Source organism: Silurus meridionalis, chromosome 8 (assembly GCF_014805685.1).
Source record: "Silurus meridionalis isolate SWU-2019-XX chromosome 8, ASM1480568v1, whole genome shotgun sequence".
Classification (NCBI taxonomy): domain Eukaryota; kingdom Metazoa; phylum Chordata; class Actinopteri; order Siluriformes; family Siluridae; genus Silurus; species Silurus meridionalis.
Genome location: NC_060891.1, coordinates 17986570 through 18009101, shown reverse-complemented (window position 1 = coordinate 18009101; position 22532 = coordinate 17986570). Strand labels below are relative to the sequence as shown.

The 22532-nt window shown below is 35.5% G+C and overlaps 2 protein-coding genes across 2 annotated transcripts in view; both read left to right on the top strand.

Moving 5' to 3' along the window:
- sntg2 (syntrophin, gamma 2) overlaps positions 1 to 6888 on the top strand; it is a 62789-nt gene extending 55901 nt beyond the window's left edge. Inside the window, 4 exon segments of the mRNA XM_046856230.1 lie at positions 3756 to 3848; positions 4796 to 4906; positions 5940 to 6043; positions 6045 to 6888. Coding sequence (XP_046712186.1) covers positions 3756 to 3848; positions 4796 to 4906; positions 5940 to 6043; positions 6045 to 6069 — 333 coding nt within the window. The 3' untranslated portion in view covers positions 6070 to 6888.
- Positions 6889 to 8503: 1615 nt separating this feature from the next.
- Positions 8504 to 22054, top strand: tpo (thyroid peroxidase). The gene is made up of 12 exons (XM_046855081.1): positions 8504 to 8656; positions 8950 to 9038; positions 9630 to 9720; positions 9802 to 9962; positions 11174 to 11306; positions 12136 to 12265; positions 13587 to 13790; positions 15580 to 16092; positions 18346 to 18604; positions 20106 to 20276; positions 20414 to 20651; positions 20937 to 22054. The coding sequence occupies exons 1-12, from the start codon at positions 8652 to 8654 to the stop codon at positions 21151 to 21153; spliced, it is 2211 nt and encodes a 736-aa protein (XP_046711037.1). The 5' UTR covers positions 8504 to 8651; the 3' UTR covers positions 21154 to 22054.
- The last annotated feature ends 478 nt before the right edge of the window (positions 22055 to 22532 follow it).

Here is a 22532-nt window from a genome sequence, read left to right as displayed (position 1 = left end):
CATAACATAAAAAAACATTTGTATTACCAGTGCCACAACACAATCATTCAGAATAAATGATACAGTTAGTTTTTCCATTTACAAGTGAACCATTGCTTTTAATTATCCTGGCAGTCCAGAACAGAAGTCTGGAACTGGAGGCAAGCCTGCTTTCCCCTTGTGATTTGTTCCTTTTTGAACATTATTATTGCTTTAATTAAATTTCACTAAAGAAACTGTTTTGTAAGACTTACCCTCACTGAGCCGTTAAATTGCCTTTGCTGCACAATGGCTGGTGGTAGCGTCGGTTTACTGACAAACTCCAGCAGGATAACTTTTGTAAAGTGTGAGCTGCCTAGACTTCAGGAGGTGAAGGATGTAATCCTTAACCATTCATTAAGAACAGTGCTCTTTAAGGCCACTGAAGGGCAAACCCTGAACCTAAACAAAGACCTGCTTTAAAGGATAGACTGCACATTTAAAATTAATTGATGATGTTAAACATTCCACTATGTAAAGAACTTCTAGTAAAGACCTGTGCTAAATGGGTAATTGGCATTTCTTTCACATGACGGCACTTTACAAGATGTGAATAACTGAGCGTACAGAACTACAAGAACTACAAGGTTGTGTGAAGGAATATACGCCGGCTTTCTGGTGTTAATAGTCTTTTATTGAGATATCACAGGGCTCACGTGGACAGTAATGAATGGTCTTTTCTTTTTCAGGCTTCAGAGGAAAGCCACTTAAGCTGCCTACCAAACCAGCACATGGCAGTTAGAAAATTTTAACATCATAACGTGTTATGTGAACATAAATCGAAAAGATTTTTTTAACTAGTCAACCAAGTTGCATATTATCATAGTTTATTTTCATCCATTTTTATCCGGCATGCTTATTAAAGTACATCTTCAGATGTCAGGTCAAGGATTTAAAAAATGGCCAGCAGTGCATGATATAATATTCCTTATTCTTGGAATAGAAATAGAGGTTGAGAAAAGGCAGCTCGAAGCCTGAGGGCTATGATGCTCGGTACCCTTAACTAGAGACATTTATAAATAATACAAAGAAAATAAGCTGTCAGAAAATATTTAAATCCATATAATATAGCACAAACACAAATACAGCATGTGTAAACCCTTGCATATTCCTTACTGTGGCTTCGCACCAATGTGCTTTACAACCCCAAGAGATTGTCTGCCTCCTTCTCTGTAAAACAGTGTTTTTTGCAGCTTGCTACGTCTGTAAGAAGGTAGTACTAGAGGTTTGTGAAAAAGCATGACAGATATAATAATCACATTATGTTCTGTGGGGTTTTCAAGTTCCACAGTGAGTTCAGGAGCATGATCTCTTCAAGTTCTCTTTCCTTCCCCTTTAAATGTGTGAATAGATTGCAAGGCCAGCTCCAAAGTATTACAGTTGAAAAGTTCACATTAGAATTAAAAGTTGAATGAGGAAGAAGCTGCTCTTTCAGATTGTATTAATTGAGATTAAACACTTGGTGCCCTTAATCCAACCAACGAAATCCCTTTTATCAGTATGCAAAAGTGGAGTCTTCAGCGGCTCAGCTGCAAGTAGTGTCCCTATTTGGATATACATGTGTCTAAGGACATTGTTGAACAATGCATGAGGCTGCTTTTGTAAATCTACCACTTTCGTCATGTCACAAACATGTTACTCAGTGTAATTATTTCATTCCGCTTAATTTCATGGCTGACTTAAAAAACAAAATGCTGTTTGGTTTCTGATAGTCATCATAGATACTTGAGATGTTGATGAGTTTATTCTGCAAGTTTGAGCATGCCCAGTTTAAGGATTATCCCTAGGTATTTATTATATTTTTCAGAGAAGGCTTGTGGGTTTCTCAGTGCATTACACAAAATGAGAAACATTAAAGAAGGAAAAAGTATTCCAGGCTTATTGTTGCAAACTTGAGGCATTGCCCTGTGTGGGGCTAGTGAATGTGATGGAGAATTTCAATTAGTGGTTTATCCTCTGTTCTCTAGCCAATTAGTCAAACCTCCTGTGGTCTGTAATAAATGCTATGCAGTTCATACATATACAGCTTAGGCTGCAATACAAAAAGGTACAGTGTAAAATAAACATGAGCAGCAAGGAAATAAAAGACCACTGTGTTTCCATCCAGCTCATTTCAAACATGATGCGCTCTCTGGTTTTAAGGTCAGCACATTACACAAAAAGTCCATCAGTGCACTTTTTCTTGTTTCTCTGTCTCTAGCTGAAGTCAGATGAGGTTCAAGGAGGTTATTGCAGTTACAAACATGTATGGCTCTTAGTCTTCAGCATTAAGAATACAGTGTTTTTATACAGATCAGATCTAAGCCTCAGTCAAGCTGACGGGTAAATCCTAAAGCACTCCTCACTATGTGTTTTTTGAATTCCCAGAGGAAGCTCTGCAATTAGCTCTGTATAGTCTGCACTTTGCATGTCACACATGCTCACACAAGGCGACATCAGGCTTTTCCTGTCAGATGAATGTCTCTTGCCTTGTAAAGCATGGCAGTGGCATCTGGGAATGAAGCACGCTTCAGTTTTTGCTGACGGGCACAGCGATCAAGGCCATTAGCAGTCCATCCCTGTGCATAGGAAAACTTGAATATGAAGTGCACCCATATACAGCATGCAAAATAAGATGCTGGATTTCAGAATGCTAACATGCCTGTACTGATGGAGATGTAGGTGTTTTGACATTCATGATGATTGCTTTCCATTTGCAAGGGAATAAAACCATTGGGGTGGGGAGTGTCAAATATGCAGCAGAAGAGAGCTGAAAAGGTTTCAGTAGTGGACAAATGCTTTTAGAGACCTGCAACTATAATAGACTACTGCCAGTGTGGCATATGCTTTATTAGTTTTTATCTATGATATTAAAATGAAAAGTGACAGGAGTCCCGGTAAATGTGTAATAAAGCAACACAAATCCCATTAGTCAGTGAAATGAAGCAACATCAGGCTTGTACATTTTAAAGGCTTCACTTTAAATTTAACGGATTTGTTTCTGTTACCGGATGACCAGATCACTGAGAGACCATAGAAACTCCCCTACTGACACCTAATGGATTCTAACCACTGGCCACTAACACCATAGTCACAAATTTCATGCATACAAATGTTTCCTCTCAGTGAAGGATCTGATGTTTATTTACAACTGAAGTAGGACAGTTGGAGGTAATAAAACGTGCTTATAGAATTCTAGCACGATGCATATTAATCGTTTTGGCTAAACAAAAACTGTCCGTTTCTCTGACTACAGTATTTATGAAGTGAGATGTTACTAGTCAACAAAGAAAAAAACTAAATCAGGGTTTTTCCAGCTATATTGAGTCCGTTTCCTTCCATTGCCATTAGCATGTCATTGCTGGAATACAAGAGGAATGTCTCAAATAAAGCAACACCCTCTGGCAGTGTGTCCTCTAAGACAGATTATAACTAAATTGTTCAGTAAGAACAATAACTAAATCGCTCTCTATTGACTTCATAATATATTCATTAGATTTCAAACCCGTTGATTTTTCTCATTTCCCTCTCTGCTAAAGAGACAAGTTCTGGGCAGCTGTTGCCATAGCGACTAAAGTCTACCTGTCCTCCTCCTGGGGAAAGTGACAAATATTCACCTATTTACATCAGCATGAATGAAACACTTAGATAATATGGGCAGGCAGTAATGACCTAGTGACTGAAGTGCTTTTTTTGATATGCTGTGTTTCAAATCTTCAATGCTTAACATTAACTGCTAACTTTTTTTTACTTTACAGTCAAAAATCTACATGTGCAGTAGCCAAGGGAAAATACTGTGCTTTACAGTCGACTTTGAATCTGGCTTCTCCTGCTCTGAGAGCATTTCAAAGGTAATAAGGACTAAAAATATGCTGGTCTTGACTCCATCTATACTTCGGGTGACACAGGCCTATGTGCGACTTCAGGGTTTAACATGTGCTAATTTTGGCCAAAAAAAGAAAGAACCTTCAAAGTTTTCATATCCATCAGCTTGTGTTGAGAGTAATGTCTAATTAAAATACATTTCCAGGCAACATTACCCTTATTATCAAAACATGGTTGAATTAAATGACTTATATTAGATCTGGATTATTATAAGCTTTACTTATATACCAGTCTGACAGGCTGTTCTAAATCTGGCCTACATTGTTAATGGTTTGAAACTAATTTGCATAAGAGTAAGCGTGTGCTAGCTGATTGGTTTTGCTCTAAAAGGCGGCCACAAAGACTGGCGATGACGAATATGCAAACGAGGCCTGATCGGGCTTTTCAGCAGCTCTTAATGAGCTGCTTTCTCTACAGACTCCAGATGTCCATCTTTGTTTAGGACTTAGAAGAGATCTATGCTCATGGGCTGGTACATCAGTCCATTTGTAAAGTCCCTCTATATGAGCCAGGCGATTAATACAATCCATTTTGAATAATAAAACAAGGATGTAAAGGGAAAAATGTGAATACAGTTAGTATCCAGTGGCAGCTGAGGCAAGCATAAGTACATATTTATTTTGCATATAACATCGAAATATTACTGCCTGAAGAAACATCACCTTTATCCGTTTCAGCTGTTAATGGCTTCCACTTTTAGTTTTTTTACTGAATATACAATTCCACACAAGTCATAGACAGATTTCAGGAACTGGGGTCAGAATTGGGCCTTTGTGAGTTTATCAGTCTCAGAAATACAACAGCAATTCACGATCCAGCACACAAATTTATTTCAAGACATTTGACATCTTAATCTCAGCTTTATCATTTTTGGTCTGTTTTGTTTGATTTATTCTAGTCTTGTCATCCACAGAACGTCATTTGGAGATATAAATTTTCCCAACTGAAGGGTTCTTCAGATGATGGGAAGACAAGAGTAAAACTATTATTTAAAAATTCAGAAAACCAACAGATAGAAATGAAGGTAAGTCTTGTGTTTGCAGGCAGAATTGCTACTAGTGCCATAAGACCTACAGAATAAAATAATATGTGCAGAAAAAATGTGTAAAGATTCTGGTTATAAATGAAACAAAAAGTTGGTCATGTGGACCTTTTTTATTTTTGTTTTACTGTGCAATACTGGTGAATCATCTCAGATCTATAATCCAGCTGACTCTCTCACTCTCACACTCTCTCACTCTCTCACTTTTGCTACTGTCAAGCAGTTCCTGACCACACAGCTGATATTATTTCACCTTCACATACTCTCCCTAAGCCTGAAATTGGTAAAAAAAAAACGTTTTTCAGCTTTTGTTTTAGACAATTAAATAGTTCAATGTGTGCTTTATGGTAAAGTGCAAGCAGGGAAAAAAATCAATGTTGGACAAGCCTAGCATGTATGGGCCATGGCCAGCATTACAGACAAGCAACACTAATCCTGTGGCTGAAACAAGGCATTTATGATCATAACCTGCTGATGAAGCATATCACCGTTGTCTTAAGAGATCTGTAAGGTTCAAGCACTAGTTTTAGAGTTTTAAAGTTACATGGTTGCTGGCCCTGAGCAATAATAACCTAATACAAGACTTTATAGTATCCAAGTTTAAACCTCAGGTGCATTCAATTGAAGTAACAATAAAAAAAGGAATGTTTAGTTTCTGTGTTGATTATCTGATTTTGATGTCAATGATATTTGCTCATACTTTTTCCATTTCTAACTAATAATAAAGGTATTATGATTTTTCTACCTCATTTTGTTTGATTGGTGTTTTGTCCATTCAATGTTAATTTTTTGCAGAGCTTTATTTAATTTTTTTCTTTTTTCTGTTAAAGCAAGAATACTTGCTTCACCAGAAATTTTGCACACATAAGTAATATGGGAATATTGAGTATAATTAAAATATTTACTACAATTTGATTACATTGCATTGCTACATTGTAATTGATTCTTGATTTCATATATGCAATTGTATTTTTGAAGATCTGCTGACTTTCTTCTTTTTCGATGATCTAATCAGGAACTGGAGTTTGCTAACCTGACAGCTGTTCTTCACTGTATCCACTCCTTCATTGCTGCCAAGGTGGCCTCAGTGGATCCACTCTTTGTCAACAATCAAAGCATTACGAAAGTACATGTACAACAGCTAGAAACACAAATGTTGTAAGGAACATGTACCATCCTGTCTGTGGTTTCATCTACTATTTTATGCACAATATCTATGAATATATCTAGTTCTTGGTATTTTTGTATGACTCTTCTAAACTAAATATTGAGAGAAAAAGAACTTTTGGATTAGATGATATTTTGACATGCACTGATCAATGGTTTGGTACTTGATTATTCAATCTTCACTGGTCTGCTTAAAAAATTATGTTGATTCATGTAGCAAAGCAAATGTTCACATTTACTACATGGCATTATGGGTTTGTAAATGCATGCATTGCATTCAACACTTTACAGACCATTACGGGTGAACCTCGTAAGAGGTTAATACTGTAATATAAACTTCAGTCCTTGTGTTTTTATCTAAAACTATTGACCGATAGATAATTATCCCTAAATCAGTGTACAGATTTAACTGTTAAAATCTCTATATTTTTTTCATGATTGCAATCTTCATTATTATACTTTGATCTTGTTTTTATCAAACTGCTGCACAGTAACTGCAACAAAGCCTCAACTTCTATCAACTTTAGCATGAAGTGAAAGTCACATAATTTTGTATTGGAAGTGTCCATTATTTTCACCTTTTCAATTTAAAATTCCTTGATGAGGACACATTTCGCAGATTTGTAGTATAGGCATTTGATTAAAATAGAAATTAGATCTCGTAAGGTCGCCAACTACGTTCATACAAAAGTTTCTTTCTCTTTCTAATCTATGATCAAATTGAAGGCCCATAATTTGCCACATTGTTCTATATGGTGTTATTCAGTACCTTTCCAAATAAAGGAGCAGTTAATTAACTGTTGACAAAAAGGTGTATGATCTCTTTTGTGCTCGGATTTCTTTTGTGTCCAGAGAACTGATAAAACTTTTAGATGTTTAAAACTGACAGGTCTCTTTGTACCGTCTCTGCTCATTGTTCATTGCTATGCTGATAATTAGGGCAATTACAGACGATAAACAGTAATGTCCCATGCAACGTGAAATTAAAACTAGGCTACATTAATTGTTCTGCCTCTGAATTGCCTCTTGAACTGATTCAAAATTTCTGAGAAATAATGTGCATCATTAAAAAACAAATTCTGTGTAATTGATCCTATTTCTTAGATTTAAGTTGGCATTGCATGCTGAGAATAAAAGGATCATCTAAAGCATTTTAGTGTAAAGCAGATTCTTTACAGAGTGAATACTAAAGCAGCAGTACTTTAAGGAATTTAAGAAACTCCTGCAGACTACTAGGCAAAACTTGGAAGATTACTACAAAGTGAAATTTTTCTGAACAGAAGAAGGCTTAAATGAGATGTGTTAAAAAGAAAACTGCATTTTTCATTTGCATTTTAACCTCAAAAGAAATGACAAGACCATACTAGGTGGAGCACTTCAACACAAGTCCTTTACTGTTAAATTATGCACACACCTTCACACAGGAAATGCTTCTGACTGAAGAGCTTGCAATCCACTTCTCAGGCTTTATGTCATATGATGCAAGCTTTGTGATGTTAAAGTGTACAAACGACAGCAGTGGCACTGGTGCAGAGTAACCATAGTTCCGGTTGCCTTTAACAACAGCTGAAAAAGGATGTAAATACTTGGATTTTAAAGGGAAATCTTGTCAAAGTTTTAGATGAATGGATTGATTCATGCATAGGTGAAAAATATCTTGAAAGAACCCATTACAAGTCAAAGTCTCTTATTCTTGTATTCAGCAAGCAATTGCTACTGTATATATCAGTCAAATGATCTCACTTAGGAATCCAATCAAGTTCATGAGTGTAAAAAAAAAGACTTTCAAGAATTCAGACATCATCTGCAGTGATCTTTTCGTTCTAGTATTATAGATATCCATGTGCAGCCATAGGTTAATAAGTAACCAGACTATAGTGTTGACCTTGTCGATGAAAACCCCTCATCCCACCTCACTCTCAGTAAAATCCTTCAATATGCTTTTGTAAGCAAAGACTCCTTGGTATGAATGGCATCTAATTTTAAATAGCATGTTGAGCAAAGTTTTGCTGACATTATAATAATATTAACTGGTAATATTTAACTAATTAACCTGGCCATACTTATCTAGCTTGGTCTAGCCTAGCATGGACTAATATTGATAACCTGAATTTGGTACTCATGGATTTAAGTTGCTTTATGCTAAAAAAATCATCAACCATCTTTTAAAATAAAATTAACTTTTCCACATGCAAACACATGTGGCATAACATGTGGTTAACCTAGTGGCAAATGTGACGTGCATGACAGTGAAGTGTGTATACTGTACACACTACACTGTCATGCACGTCACATTTGCCACTAGGTTAACCACATGTTATGCCACATGTGGTTAACCTAGTGGCAAATGTGACGTGCATGACAGTGAAGTGTATACTGTACTTGTTAAGGCTTCTACCTACGTAAGCTGTACACTTGAAAAGCAACTGAAATGACTACAAAATCAAGTTGCTTTTGTATGGAGTCAGCAGGGTATGACTATGTCTGCTCAGGAGGAGAAACCTCTAGAACAGAGAGATGAGTGAGTACATACAGAGAGCAGGCTATCACACCAAGAGACATGCAGTAAGGAGAGCCTAATTTCTGCTTATTCATAACATGGTTTGTGTAGTCAAATATTCTGTGTTAGATTTTCATTGATGTTGAATAGTTTAGTCTACATGTGAGGCAAAAATTATTATTATAGATATTTTAATAACATTTCAAGTTTAGGAATTAGGTTTACCTGTGTGAATTGTAAAAACAATAGCAGAACTTTAGCAATAATCATAACATGCAGTATGCTCCCAGACTTTTTATTTATTTGTTTGTTTAGTCCAAATTTTAGTATAAGGTGTTTTTTGTTTGTTTTGTTTTAGCTCTCTACCAATGCTGAACTCTACACCCAGGCAGCTACTTTGCTGCATTTTGCTTTTATATATATCTGCAGATATAACTTCATCTGAACGTAGGTCATGTTTTATTCACCTCTTTGTATATACCTAATTTATTTCTATTATACATCTCTGTTTATTTTACATATTAACACTGCAGCTAATATGCAACAGCAGCATCATAAATAACCACATGGGGTACAGAAAAGTTCTCTGTAACCTGCGTGATAAAACGTGCTTGATGATTACTGCTGAGATTATTTATCTTCCACCTGATGTATTATGGATTATTTGGGCTTTGCACATTCACATTCTATAAGAGATTGAGTTAAAAATGATCTAAAAGAAATTCCTACCGGTTATTATTTATATACACTGGAACAGGCAGGACAAATTATATATATATATATATATATATATATATATATATATATATATATATATATATATATATATATATATATACACACACACACAGTTTCCATATACTTCTTAATATTTGATAGCAGGTATTGTACAGTATACATTTAACATTTTATATAAAAAAATACCTAAACAACTGAATTTCAGATTATTTATGTTTTATAATTAAATCATGATAACTGAGCCATTTCATTGTATGTAACTGGATTTGTATCTTCAGCATAAGTCTTTGCGTTTCTCAGAAAAACAACACAAGTCTGAAACTTTGCTACTATCCTCAATAAAAGAGAGTCTTCAGATGGTTGACAGTGCATTGCATCTGACAAGAGAAGGGTAAACAAACAGTGTGTTTTAAAGTAAATGCTTATTATAATTTGTGATTTATGAAATAAATTGATTTTTTTTTCTAAACAGCAGGAATCACTCCCAGCCATACTACATGCAGATGTTTGCTTTCTCCAGACAAGCAGCAGCAAGTTATGAGATATCAAATGCAGCAGAGGTCTTTCAAACCACTGTGTTACTTTTGAAGAAAAAGGAAAGTAGGAGGCAAAAAAGATCTGTTTCTGTTTCAGGTAAGATTCTGGTTTAAGAATACATAAAATCATTTTATGTGTTTATGTTGTAGGCTAAATTCAGCTATTATGGGAGACTTATAGATTTTTTACCTTTCTGTTTTGTTTTCTGAATTTCTGTGCCATATCCCATCACAATCCTATGATGATAATAAAGTTACTATAATGCATCCAATATCAACTGACTTCCCCCTGTGTCACTGTCATTCCTAATCCTACTACTTTATACAGAACAGTTTCTGCTGCTATTCCAACAGACCTGCTTTTTCTAATAAAGAGAACAAACTGTTGTTTTCGGATTAGGACTAAAAATAATTAGGAAAACAGATATCCAAGTTGGTCATCATTATATTCAGTTATATAGTATTTTGTTGCCATTGTTTTTGAATTTTTTAATTCAGTGTTTAATTCATGTAAGTAAGGAAAAAACATGACAGGGCTGACTGGAACAGAAAAAAATAGTGTGATAGTGTGATGTGAGACAGCACAATGGGGAAAGATTCAGTATTATAATGTCCTATAGTGTCTAATTTCACAGCAATTTGCCAGCGAATAAAATTTTCAATTTGTTAATAATGGACAGTTAATAATCACAGTTAATGTTATGTGAGACTAGATCCAGTTATTGCTTATAACAGCTATTCTTTCATCTTTTTAACTTGATTAGACAAAAGGCAGTTTGTCAAGTTTCTCTAACTGGAGAATCCTCTAGCCTTAAGAATTACACATGGCAAAAAATCTACTGACTGCTACAGAACATTGAAGATTCATTCTATAGATGTTAAGTCAATGTCTCCTTAATGAAAAGTTGACCAAATCAATAGTTAGATGATGATGTTTTTTTTTTTTTTTTTTAAATAATCTATAGTCTAAAAAAAAACATGTTTCTTATTTCACTAATATTATGTGACATGTCTGCTATAGAAGCCCCTGTCAAAGAGCTGTTACTGTAAAAATGATAATGTATAAAAACTTAAGAAAAATAAGATATGTGCATATAATATTTGAATTATTGCCAAAAGAGTCGTGTATAAGTGCAGCATTACATATTTATTGTACTAGCTTTATTTAGCAGAAGTGAAAGGTCAGATTTATGGAGTGTAACTTTAATTATTGAGCATACTAATGCATGTTGCTTAAATAAAAAAAGACCATTTACTCAGAAACAAATTGAATTTAAATGAGTTGATTAATTAACTCAATATTTTTAGAGCTTCTTTCCCTGGAGGATGTGGAACTAATAGCAAATCTGTCTGGATGTCCTCCACCCCTACAGCCAGCCAGCTGTCCCATAGGAGGAGATTCAGAGAAATACCGCACCATCTCCGGAGTGTGCAATAACAGGTAGCTGGCTACACTCTTAATAATTCATCCATAACACACTTCACAATGCTCGTCTCTCAGGCTGTTTTGAAACCATATTAATCAGCCCTGTGCTTGCTCTCACGATAACCGGACCCTGGCATTTTGCTGAAGCAACAGGGCCAAGTTGATAAGATGAGCCATGACAGATAGGATAGGTCAGGGCTTGTGGAGCAGATAGAGGGTATTCTATTTGCAGCGTGAATGTGAGAGCAGCTATAGCAAAACACTAAGCAGCATGAGAATCACCCATTTCTGCACCAAATATGTCCAGCTCACAGAGAAATGCTTGAAATCAATATTTAAAGCTGCTTCTTTGGTGTGTGGGATTACATAGTTCAGGCTTGGGTTCTCAATAATACAGAACACAATGTATGCATTGTATCATTATTTAAAAACTAGGTTTATTAGAGAAAATATGCCCCTTTCCCTTTTTCTTCACTTGATTAAAATGATCTATGAGAGTGCAAAGTGGTCCAGCTGTAATCACATACTTGTATGTATGATTATAATTATTATTTCTATACAAGCCCAAAATTAGGCCTCCAAATAGAATAATTACTCATCCCATCCTAGCAATGTGATTATACATAATTGCTGAAGTGGACTTCTACAAGTAAATATTAAATTGTTTTTACAAAAATACTTTAAAAAGCCTTATGTATATATGGAATTATATGTATGTTTTATGTCACTCACACTCTTTGCAGCACAATATGCAAATACATTTTGTTTCTCCTCAAAACAATGTTGTGCATGATATGTCATGAAGCATTTCGAATGTAACATACAAATGCACTATGTTATTCAGAAATAAACCTCTTTGGGGAGCAGCCAACACGGTTTTGGCCAGATGGCTCCCAGCAGAGTACGAGGATGGAGAAAGCCAACCAAAAGGCTGGAACATTGGGCACCAGTACAGCGGCTTCCATCTTCCGCCTGTAAGCTAGACACACTCATGCTTATTTAATCATGAAAAAGAAACATGAAAAAGTTTATTAATATTTAAGAGTATTCAAATATTTAAAAATATCACAAACAAATTTTAACAAAACATTTATAAGAGCTGTTGATTAAACTGTAATTGTAAGCCTCAGCATTTCACTTTGCTTTACCTTGTTGTCACTGACACCAATTTATCAACACAAGCATTTTACTCTTCTTTGGGTTTTCTGACACTTTATCCTTAAAGTTTCCACCCCAGCTGTTCTATCACTTTTGGCACCTGGCGTCTGCCATCAATTTTGTATAATGTGTCCCCCTGAGGAACACCCTGCAAACTAAAATTTAATATATCCCCGAAAATACATCCCACTGGGCCAATTGTATTACAATTTCAGACAGATTAGGTAGTAAAAAAAATACTCGGGTCTTGATGGCTGTTAATTAGACATTTCTTAGGTAGGGTGATCAAAAATAAAACAAAACAAAAATATTCAGAAGAAGATTTGCCCAGAACTTGTTCAGAGAGTTTAAGACTTGCCAAAAACTTGCTCTATATGTGGGTTTGTGAGATAAATTGTTCATATTATGATTATAATAGATAAACGTGGGTGTATGTCTGAAATGGATGACTCAGGAAGTCAAAAACGTGCTGCATTTTTTATGTGATGTGAGATTGTGTTGTGATGTGAGATTGGGGAATTACAGTATATATGTATATGGACTTTAATTAGAATAAAATCAAAACATTTTATTTGAATGAGTATTAGGATTTCTTGACACTGCTATAATAGAATGCAACTGTCTTCTGCCATGTGCTTAAGAAACATTAAACTTTGATCACATACAAAGAAGGACTATTTCTCATATGAACCCAGTGAAAAGTGCTGTCTGATTGCACTTTTTATTGTTATTTGTATTATTTAGTTATTATTTATTTATTTTTTACAAAAGTAAAACCTAAAATAGGAGGGTTTTGCCTCAATCCTGTAGAATATAGCATTAAGGATTACGGATTACACAAGATTTAATCTTCCTTACATTCATACATTTAAAGTGTTTCAGCCTCGAAAAAAAAAAAAAACCTCTCACTGGCTTTTCTTGGTCATCTCTTAACTTAATGGAAGTCTTAGTGTCCACATTAAAATGTATGAGACAGGAAGAATTATTTATTTAGATATGGGCAGAGGCCTGACAGCTGAACAGAGAGGCTAAAAAAACAACACAGAAAATTACTAAAGCATTTTTTGGTCTAGGAGCTGAGGGGATTAATCACATTAATCTTGTCTGATTTAAACATCACATCAATCATATTTTAAGGTTCGAGAAGTCAGCAACAAAATTATGCAAATCTCCAGTCAGTACCGCTTAGATGAGGCGTATTCCCAGATGCTGGTGGACTGGGGTCAATATATGGACCATGACATCTCCTTCACTCCTCAAAGCACAAGCAAAGCTGCCTTTTTGGAGGGACTCAACTGCTTACACACGTGTGGAAATTTCAATCCTTGCTTTCCGATTCAGGTAACAAGCACACACAAATGCCAGCAATCAGACAAGCAAAAAATGCCACAAGGTGGTTTAGCATCAATTTTCAAAATAAAGTACAATGTATTTTGGAGCAATAGTTCTCAAAGTGGTCTGTGAATTATAATAATGACTATCAAATAATTTAGAAATAAAACTTAGGTCACATGGTTTTAATGTAAAACCCAGAATACTTTTGGAGCATATTGAAATATAAAAAAAGCCAAATACCCTATATATATATATATATATATATATATATATATATATATATATATATATATATATATATATATATATATATAATCCTTATACAAACAGTTAAATGATCCTTATAATTTTAAAATTACAAAATGTAGAACAATGTTTATTGTCAATTCCAGCCTCCTACTGTGAGGTATGAATGTATATGCCACAGTTCAGGGAAGGTCATTTGAGATGTGCTTAGTTAGAGCATAATCAGTATTTGTAAAAGGGGCCACAAATTAAAAAGTATATATCTCATTGATTGCTTTTTTATCTCTGTCAAACCACAAACACTGGTGAAAATTGCAAGCTGCTGGGGTGACTCTTTTTAGACAGGGATACATTTCAGACTCCTTTAGGGCAATGACCGCTCATAAAAATAGAGTGGGAAATTACAGAGCAGTTTTATTTGTAACTAATCTCAGTATTCCCAGCCAGAGGCAAGAAGGGGGGAATATAAAGATACACCAAAAAGTAAAGTTTATTTGCATTCATGCTGACCTTGTGCACACACCAGTCTTCATAACACCAATTTTATGATATTCTTCACGATAAATGATCAATAAGAAGCAAATAAAAAACACATTGCTGATACATATGGTCATGAAGGGCACAGTAGGATGTAAGTCTCCTGCTGGTCCCCAGCAACGGCCATCCAAATAGTGCACAAAATTTGTAAACCAGTGGCACAGCTCAAAACAAATAATCAATCTACAGTATACTAGAATACTAAAACTCATTGTACATCACTGTAGATGTATTTCTCTGAGCATGCTGTTGAGATCAAAACCAAGCACATCCTCAGTGTGCTAGCCTACAGCACCGAGAACTGCCCTTGAGCAGCAGAGCTATTTTAAGAACTGTGCGCAAACTGTGTTCCAGAGAACGACTTCATAGCAAACTATAGAGTGAAAATGAAACAAATGTGACTGGCCAGTAATCTCTGACTGGAAATGACCCTTTGTCAGAAGTGTTGCCCTGAACCTCTAGGCTGGAGTTATGCTAACTTAGCTGTGAGTTGGGAGCTCATTTTCAGAATCCTCAGCTCTGAAACCAGAGAGGATTAAGCGTTTTAGAAGAATACAAAAAAGAGATTTAGTGAAAGCTGCATTTAAGGAGCTGATACTGTCAACACACAGTTTTACAGTGCTCTAAATTGGCACTAATAACACTGCTGTGTGGTGCTCATTGCATTTATTTATTTCTGGTCAAGCTACAGTACACCTGCATCTTATTATAACCTTTGCAAGTACTTTTTTTATTTAAATAGCAGATTAAAAATATTTAAATGGCATGCTTCAGAGCACAATCCCTTAGCTGCCTCATTTAACAAGTGCAGATATAAGGGATATTTAATTCACTTCAAAGGATGATGAAGAATTAGATAAAGCATTGTTTACATAGTTGAAGGGCTAGGATGGACAGATGTTTAGTGACAAGAAAATTAGACACTAAGAAGGTTTCTTTAAAAACATTATGTATTCTCTGTGTCCTTGTATTTATCTGTGTGTGTGTGTGTGTGTGTGTGTGTGCATCACAGATTCCTCTGCATGATAAACTATTTGGAAGTAAGAGCTGTTTCCCATTTTTCCGCTCTGCACCAGCATGCCTAAATGGCCCGACACACACTCCGCTCCCACAACAGATGCTGCAAAGACAGCAGATGAATTCAATCACTTCCTTCCTCGACGCATCTACTGTCTACGGACATGATGTTGAATTAGAGAAAATGCTCAGAAACCTCTCAAGCTCTGAGGGCTTACTTGCAGTTAACAGTGAACACACTGATGCTGCAGGTCATGCTTACCTGCCGTTTGTCAATAACCCCACGTCTCCATGCTTCCAAGAGCCAGGTACAGGCCCAAGAAACCGCCTGGAGTGTTTTCTGGCTGGAGATAGCAGGGTAAACGAGATTCTGCCTCTTATTGCTCTTCACACACTCTGGGTGCGGGAGCACAATCGCATTGCCACACGACTGAAACAACTGAACACACACTGGAGCTCCAATACAATCTATCAAGAGAGCCGGAAAATTGTTGGAGCTTTGCATCAGGTATGAGAAATTTACAGCATTATCTTCCATTCATGTCAGCGAGGCAAACAGCTGGACTGGTGTTGAGAAAAAGTTTATCATATCTGCATCGTGCTGTGGCAGGCAGAGGGAAACTGCCTGTTTGTATGGTTGAACTGGCAAATCTTCAATACATTAATTATAGCAGAAATCACCAACATTAATATCAATTTAACATTGATTGAGTATTAATTTAAGATAGGGGTGAAGTTTAAGCACTATTGCTCAGAACAGGAAAAGCCCTGGGGTGTAATTAAATCTAAATTATCTCACTGCTGAAGTTGAACAATGACTGCAATGAAACATGACTTCTCAAGTTAATTTATGTAAAATATATTCCATAAATTACTTATGCTTCACAAACTTGACCTCTAACGACTGATTACTAATGATGAAGCTCTGCATATTTGGGTCCTATTCTAAAAGTACATGCCTTAGCTTTACAGAAAGAGGCAAACGAATTCATCCATATGCCTGGTACATTTCACATATCACTCAAATGCTAATTACAATTAACAACACATTTTTCAATAAGGCATTAGAGTATGGCATCATGCATTCATTCCAAAACACTTGAAAGTAACAGCTTGTTTACAGCTATAATACTGCACAAGCTGATAGATGAATGTAGTAGAAATCTCATTCTAGACAGTTGGCCAGCTTTATTGACAGCAGTTTGGGAGGAAAGTAGACCTAAAACTTTGGTTGTGCAGCTTTAAATCCTTTTTAGAGATTTTAACAGTCCTCACATGCTCTGTAACCCATCCTGAGACTGCAATATTGCTGCTTCTCTGCTGCCAGTGTTCTCATTCTTTTATATGTATTATAACAGTACCCAGGAAAATTAACGACCGTATAATTAGCAAAATCATTTCCATAATGGATGCTGAAGCTATTTTTCCTTTCTAAATGCATTGTTCCATTTAGACCACTGCAGAATTTCTAATGATTCAGAGTGCAAACAGCAGGGGCAGCTGGTATAAATGGACTAGCAGGGCTAAGCCCTTTCCCTCTCTTTTAAAGATAAAAATCAGTTTAATGATCCGTTTTTGGCATCCACATCAGAGTATTTGCCATTACATCTTAAAGCGTATTATTTCGGATCCTTTTTTGGACCCAAGCTCAACAGTACCACCAATGGTCATAAAAACATAAAGTGGCATTAGAAGCAAGACTGGGACTGATTCTTTCTAGCCCATGCAACATACCAGTAAAGTCGTGTAAGGTGATTACACAGAGTTTGGGATAACCGTATCAGCTCAGTTGCTGAAACAATCTTCAGCAATGAAAAAGCACAGATTATATTAGACCTAATATCACTACCAACCTTCCATGGCAAACAGAACGATGGTTCACCACACGCAGAAGAGAATACATTTATGGATTAAAGGCTGTAAGCCACAAATCTAATGTCCTTTTGAGCAGTCTGTGCTGGATCGAAGAAATATTTCATTGCCTACAGAAGGATCTATAAGGTTGAATGCTGCTCATGCCCCTTAAATTAAAGTGGCAGAGAAAAAGACTCCTGAAGTGCTATGAGACAGAAGTAGATGAGATGCATCAAGCAGAGTGTGCACTGTTTTAACAAAGTCCCAGAAGTCCCAGAGGGACTGACTTCAGAAAAAAAAAAGTTTCCGGTTGCCTGGTGGTGAGGTAGTTACATTATAGCTTAATGAACAGTAAGTTTCAATATACCCAACCCTGCTGCTAAAGAGACAGTGAAGGGAAAAGCTTCAGGACAGACATAGTAGACTCCATTTAAACATCTGCAGCAAGGATTGTGGAGGTCAGCTTAGCTATTTGGTTTTTCTTTTTCTTTCCTTTTTTTTAAGTAAACTTGCATAAAGTGTGATAAGGCCAGATGAATTTCGTTGTGTGATGGCACAGGGGAAAGAAATACACAATCTTATCTAATCTCACACTTCAGCATGTCCCAAATTGCCATCTTATACACAGATTTCCAGTTGAGCACATACATAGCATCCTAGATAGCAAAGTATTCTGATGACTTCAGTGAGCATACCCAGACCTGAACTACTCAAATGAATCACTATAAGGTCATCTGGAATTTTTGCCTTTTTTTTTTCATTTATCTCATGTCACTTGGAACACCTATACATTTTAAAACCTGGGAAGACTTAGGTCTTATCGATTAAAGTGTATTATCGCTTTTCTCAACTTCTGCCAAAGTATACCTTAGATCTGAATCTAAGGCTGTGTGCTCTCTCTTTACAGATCATCACCATGAGGGATTATATTCCAAAAATCATAGGAGAAAAAGCATTTGATCAAATCATTGGACCTTATGAGGGTTACGATGATACTATAAATCCTTCCATCTCCAATGTGTTTGCGACTGCTGCATTCCGCTTTGGTCATGCTACCATCTCGACACACATTAGGAGACTGAATGAGAGCTTCCAAGACCATGAACTTTTTCCTTCCTTAAAACTGCATCAAACATTTTTCAGTCCATGGAGAATAATCAGAGAAGGTACATATTCGTATTGTTTGCTGATTCTTTGACATAGGGTTATCCCTGTCACTGGGATTTTTTTTTATTCAGAAAACCAAATCTACTTCAAAGAAAAGTCAGAAAATAAAAAGTAGAAAGGCACTCTCTTCATTTATTATCATGTTGATTCAAACAAATAAAGTAGAAAACTATTTTTTTATATAATAAAGTCAAATATTTATTGCTCACATGCTCATAAACAGCCAACCTTCAAGTCGTAGTAGACAATTAGAGGAAGTACTGTATGATGTGTCTCCACTCTGGAAAGTGACTCATGGATGTATTTTCAGAAGAAGATATATTTCTCACTTCCATATAGAAGGTTTTTTTCTGACTACAGAAGTATTACAGTATATAACATTGAGAACTCTGAAGGTTCTCCTATAGAAGTTGATAGAGGCCATTTGGAATGCAGTTTAATGAATATGGTAAGAATCGCAGTTTAATAATGAACAGACCTACTGAGCTCACAAAAACTTCCCTGGGCTACCATGCAAAATTTAGAAGGTACAGTTCATGTGACATGATTCTGAAAATTTAAAAAGAAAATAAATGTAAGTTAATAAGCTATGGGCTGGTCCCTGAAGTATTGATAAAACATAAAACAAATGTTTAAGTTTAACATTTATTGTTACTAATCTCAGGGGTGAAAAATACTTGTGTGAATGTGCATCATTAGAATTATTATTTTACTTGAGGATTTTCATCCTAATTGGAAAAATGGAAGCATGTTTCACTATTTAGCTCATATTAAACACATACATAATTTATCCTGTTTTATAATGTGCTAGACTAGAACATATTATATTGGCTAGGCAGCAAGTTGAAGTCTAGCAAAATATTGGTCATTTTATACATTAAATATATTTTCTTCTGATGATCAAACTGTGCAGTCTTAGACATACACAGGCATACAACCAGTCAAGACATTTGAAAACTTGACCAACTTTCCTTGAGAAATTATAATTTTGATGGGCACTTCACAGTAAATGCCTATCACTTAGTTTAGAATGACCCTACAGTGGGTGTGTTTCCAAATTTTGGGGGGAAATCAGAGGAAACCAGACAGGGAGAAAACAGAAAAATCAATAGCGACCTGAGGTCAGCTGGGACCCTGGAGCTGTGAGCTCCATTGCAATTACAGAGACTATAAAACAGTAAATAGAAAAATGCTGTTCCATTTGCTGGTTTAATAAATTATATATATATATATATATATATATATATATATATATATATATATATATATATATATATATATATATATATATTATTAAAGTAATGTATTTAATTAGAAAGGGCATTAGTATTACAGGTTTTGGTGTGGAAGTATAATGGTGTGTTGGTGTGGAAGTGTTTTACTTATATTTTGAGTAGATGAATATAAAACAGTTTAGGCTAATTTAGCTGAACATATATCTTGCTTATAACTGCATGTAAAATTTCAAGTATAAACTCTCTGACCAATTCCTTACTACAGGAGGCTTGGATCCAATATTGAGAGGTCTCATAAGCCAACCAGCTACCAGACAAAACCAACATCGTCTGATGAATGAGGAGCTGAGGGAGAAACTCATGGTGCTCACTATTCCAGAGGCACTCGATCTGGCAGCTCTAAACCTCCAAAGAGGACGAGATCATGGCCTGCCAGGTGACTGAACTAAAAAATGAAAGTATACAAGCTGTAAATTACAGTCTGTTGTATTGTTAGATAAATGACAGTGACTGTACAGACATGCTACAAACAATACTTAAGGCCAAATATCTACCTTTTTAAATGCGTTTCAGGTTACAATGACTGGAGGGTGTTCTGTGGATATGACAGAGTACAAACTGAAGCAGATCTGAAGGATGTGATACATGACAATGCTTTGGTGGAAAAGATAATGGATCTGTATGGGCATCCTGATAATATTGATGTGTGGCTGGCAGGTATGGTAGAGGATTTAGTGCCTGGCACCAGGACAGGCCCTCTATTTACATGCTTGATCGGAAAACAGATGAAGATGCTTCGAGAAGGTGACAGGTAACTTGTTTAGTCCATTGTTGTTGTAACCAGTGAATAGGTCAGTCTGGAAGCCTTGTCAAATCATCATGAGAAAAGAAAAACTCTCAAAAGTGTTGTCATAGATAAAGTTCCCTTTTTTATAGATCAATTCAAACGAAAAAACATTTTATTTTTCTTTATGCAGCAAAATATAGAAATCTATCATTCAATTAAGACTTAGAATTAGAAATTGCCTTTGGTAAAGTTGTCACAAAAATGATGTGATGGTCTAAATCACAAACAGACACACTGTATGTGTTTCAGGTTTTGGTGGGAAAGGCCAGATGTGTTTTCCCAGCAGCAGAGACAAGAGCTACAGAGACATTCACTGTCTCGAGTCTTATGTGACAACAGTGGGCTGACAGAGGTTCCCAATGATCCCTTCAGTATAGGAATGTATCCTGAACACTTTCTTCCATGCACAAGTATAACTTCAATGAAACTGGACGCATGGAGGGAGGACCCTGACAAAGTTAACTGAGAAATTAAATAGTACAAGAGTTTTAAAAAAATCTGATGTATATACATGAGGAGATTGAAACAGGTATGAGGACTATTTTCTCAACACAAGGTCAAAATAAACATTAGGATTCAAGCTTACAGTCACCTCTATTAGATACATTGATTTAGGTCTGTAAAGCTAAGAGTGAGGTTTTAATATAATGCAACTATGGTTTATCAATACAGTACAAGTCATCACTTTTATTGTTCAGTGTTTGACTGAATGTAGGGTCAACTTATTGTTGAATAAAAACTAGTTTTATTTGTCTTAATGTACTCAAGTTTTAATTAGAGACAACCTTTTTAGCTACAACTCTGTCATCTTGAGTCTGATATGCATAGCTTTCAGATTTCCAATATTTGAAAAAGGAATATTGCATTGTATATGTATAAAGGCCTGTACGAAGCTCAGCAATGTGTTTCAAGGCAAGTGTGAGATAAACACATGCATATTCATACATTGTTAAACTGGTTGTGCATTTTTTTTTATACCCAGATCTTTATGACTGATTAGAGTATATATGATTATGATTAGAGCATATGATTGGTCCATTGTAGTCTAAAGTAATCAAGTGTTTTGTCTACCTCACAGTCTTTGTCCACCTCTATTTTAAGAATATTTTCAATGTTTATTTGAAGTGCATATGTTAATGTTATTTAAAAAAGTTATGACACAATAAAGATTGCCTCCAAAAATTACCAGCTGGGAAATTATTGTTCTGTAATACTTTTGAAATGAGCCATAGCTACAGAACCAGTGAGACACTCATTTGTGCAACCATGCAATGATTTAAATTATATTTGTTGTTATTTTATGTGGCTATATTCTGCACAAAGGATGAAGTAAAGCTTGTTAATAGTAACCTAACAGCAGGAATTAAGCAATGTAGCTTATATATTTTAGTTTTTTTAACATGTCCTTGACAATGAAAAGTCTCTGATGATAATTATCTTCAGTAGTAGTAGTAGTAGTAGTCAATCACTTATGATTAGCTCTGATGTAAAAACAACATAGATAAAGTAACTAAACGTTTTCTTCGACTGAAAAGCAGAAAGTTGACAAAAATATTAAATTATAGTTTATATAGAAGTGGTTCATCTAACATTTTTTATATCTTGTATTGGCTCTGTGGATGCTTGAATTTTTAATGCTGTATTTGATATTGTTGTTTGTAATATATTGTATATTTCTGCATCAGTGAGTTGACTGTTATTGACATTTGTTGTCCTGATGATTCCCTTATCCGTATAGCTATAATGTTAAACTAAGGAGGCGAACACCAAACATGTCCTGGATGATGGACTGCATTTGGCAGGAAAGAGATAAATTGGATAATTAAATTTTTTGTCTGAACTGTA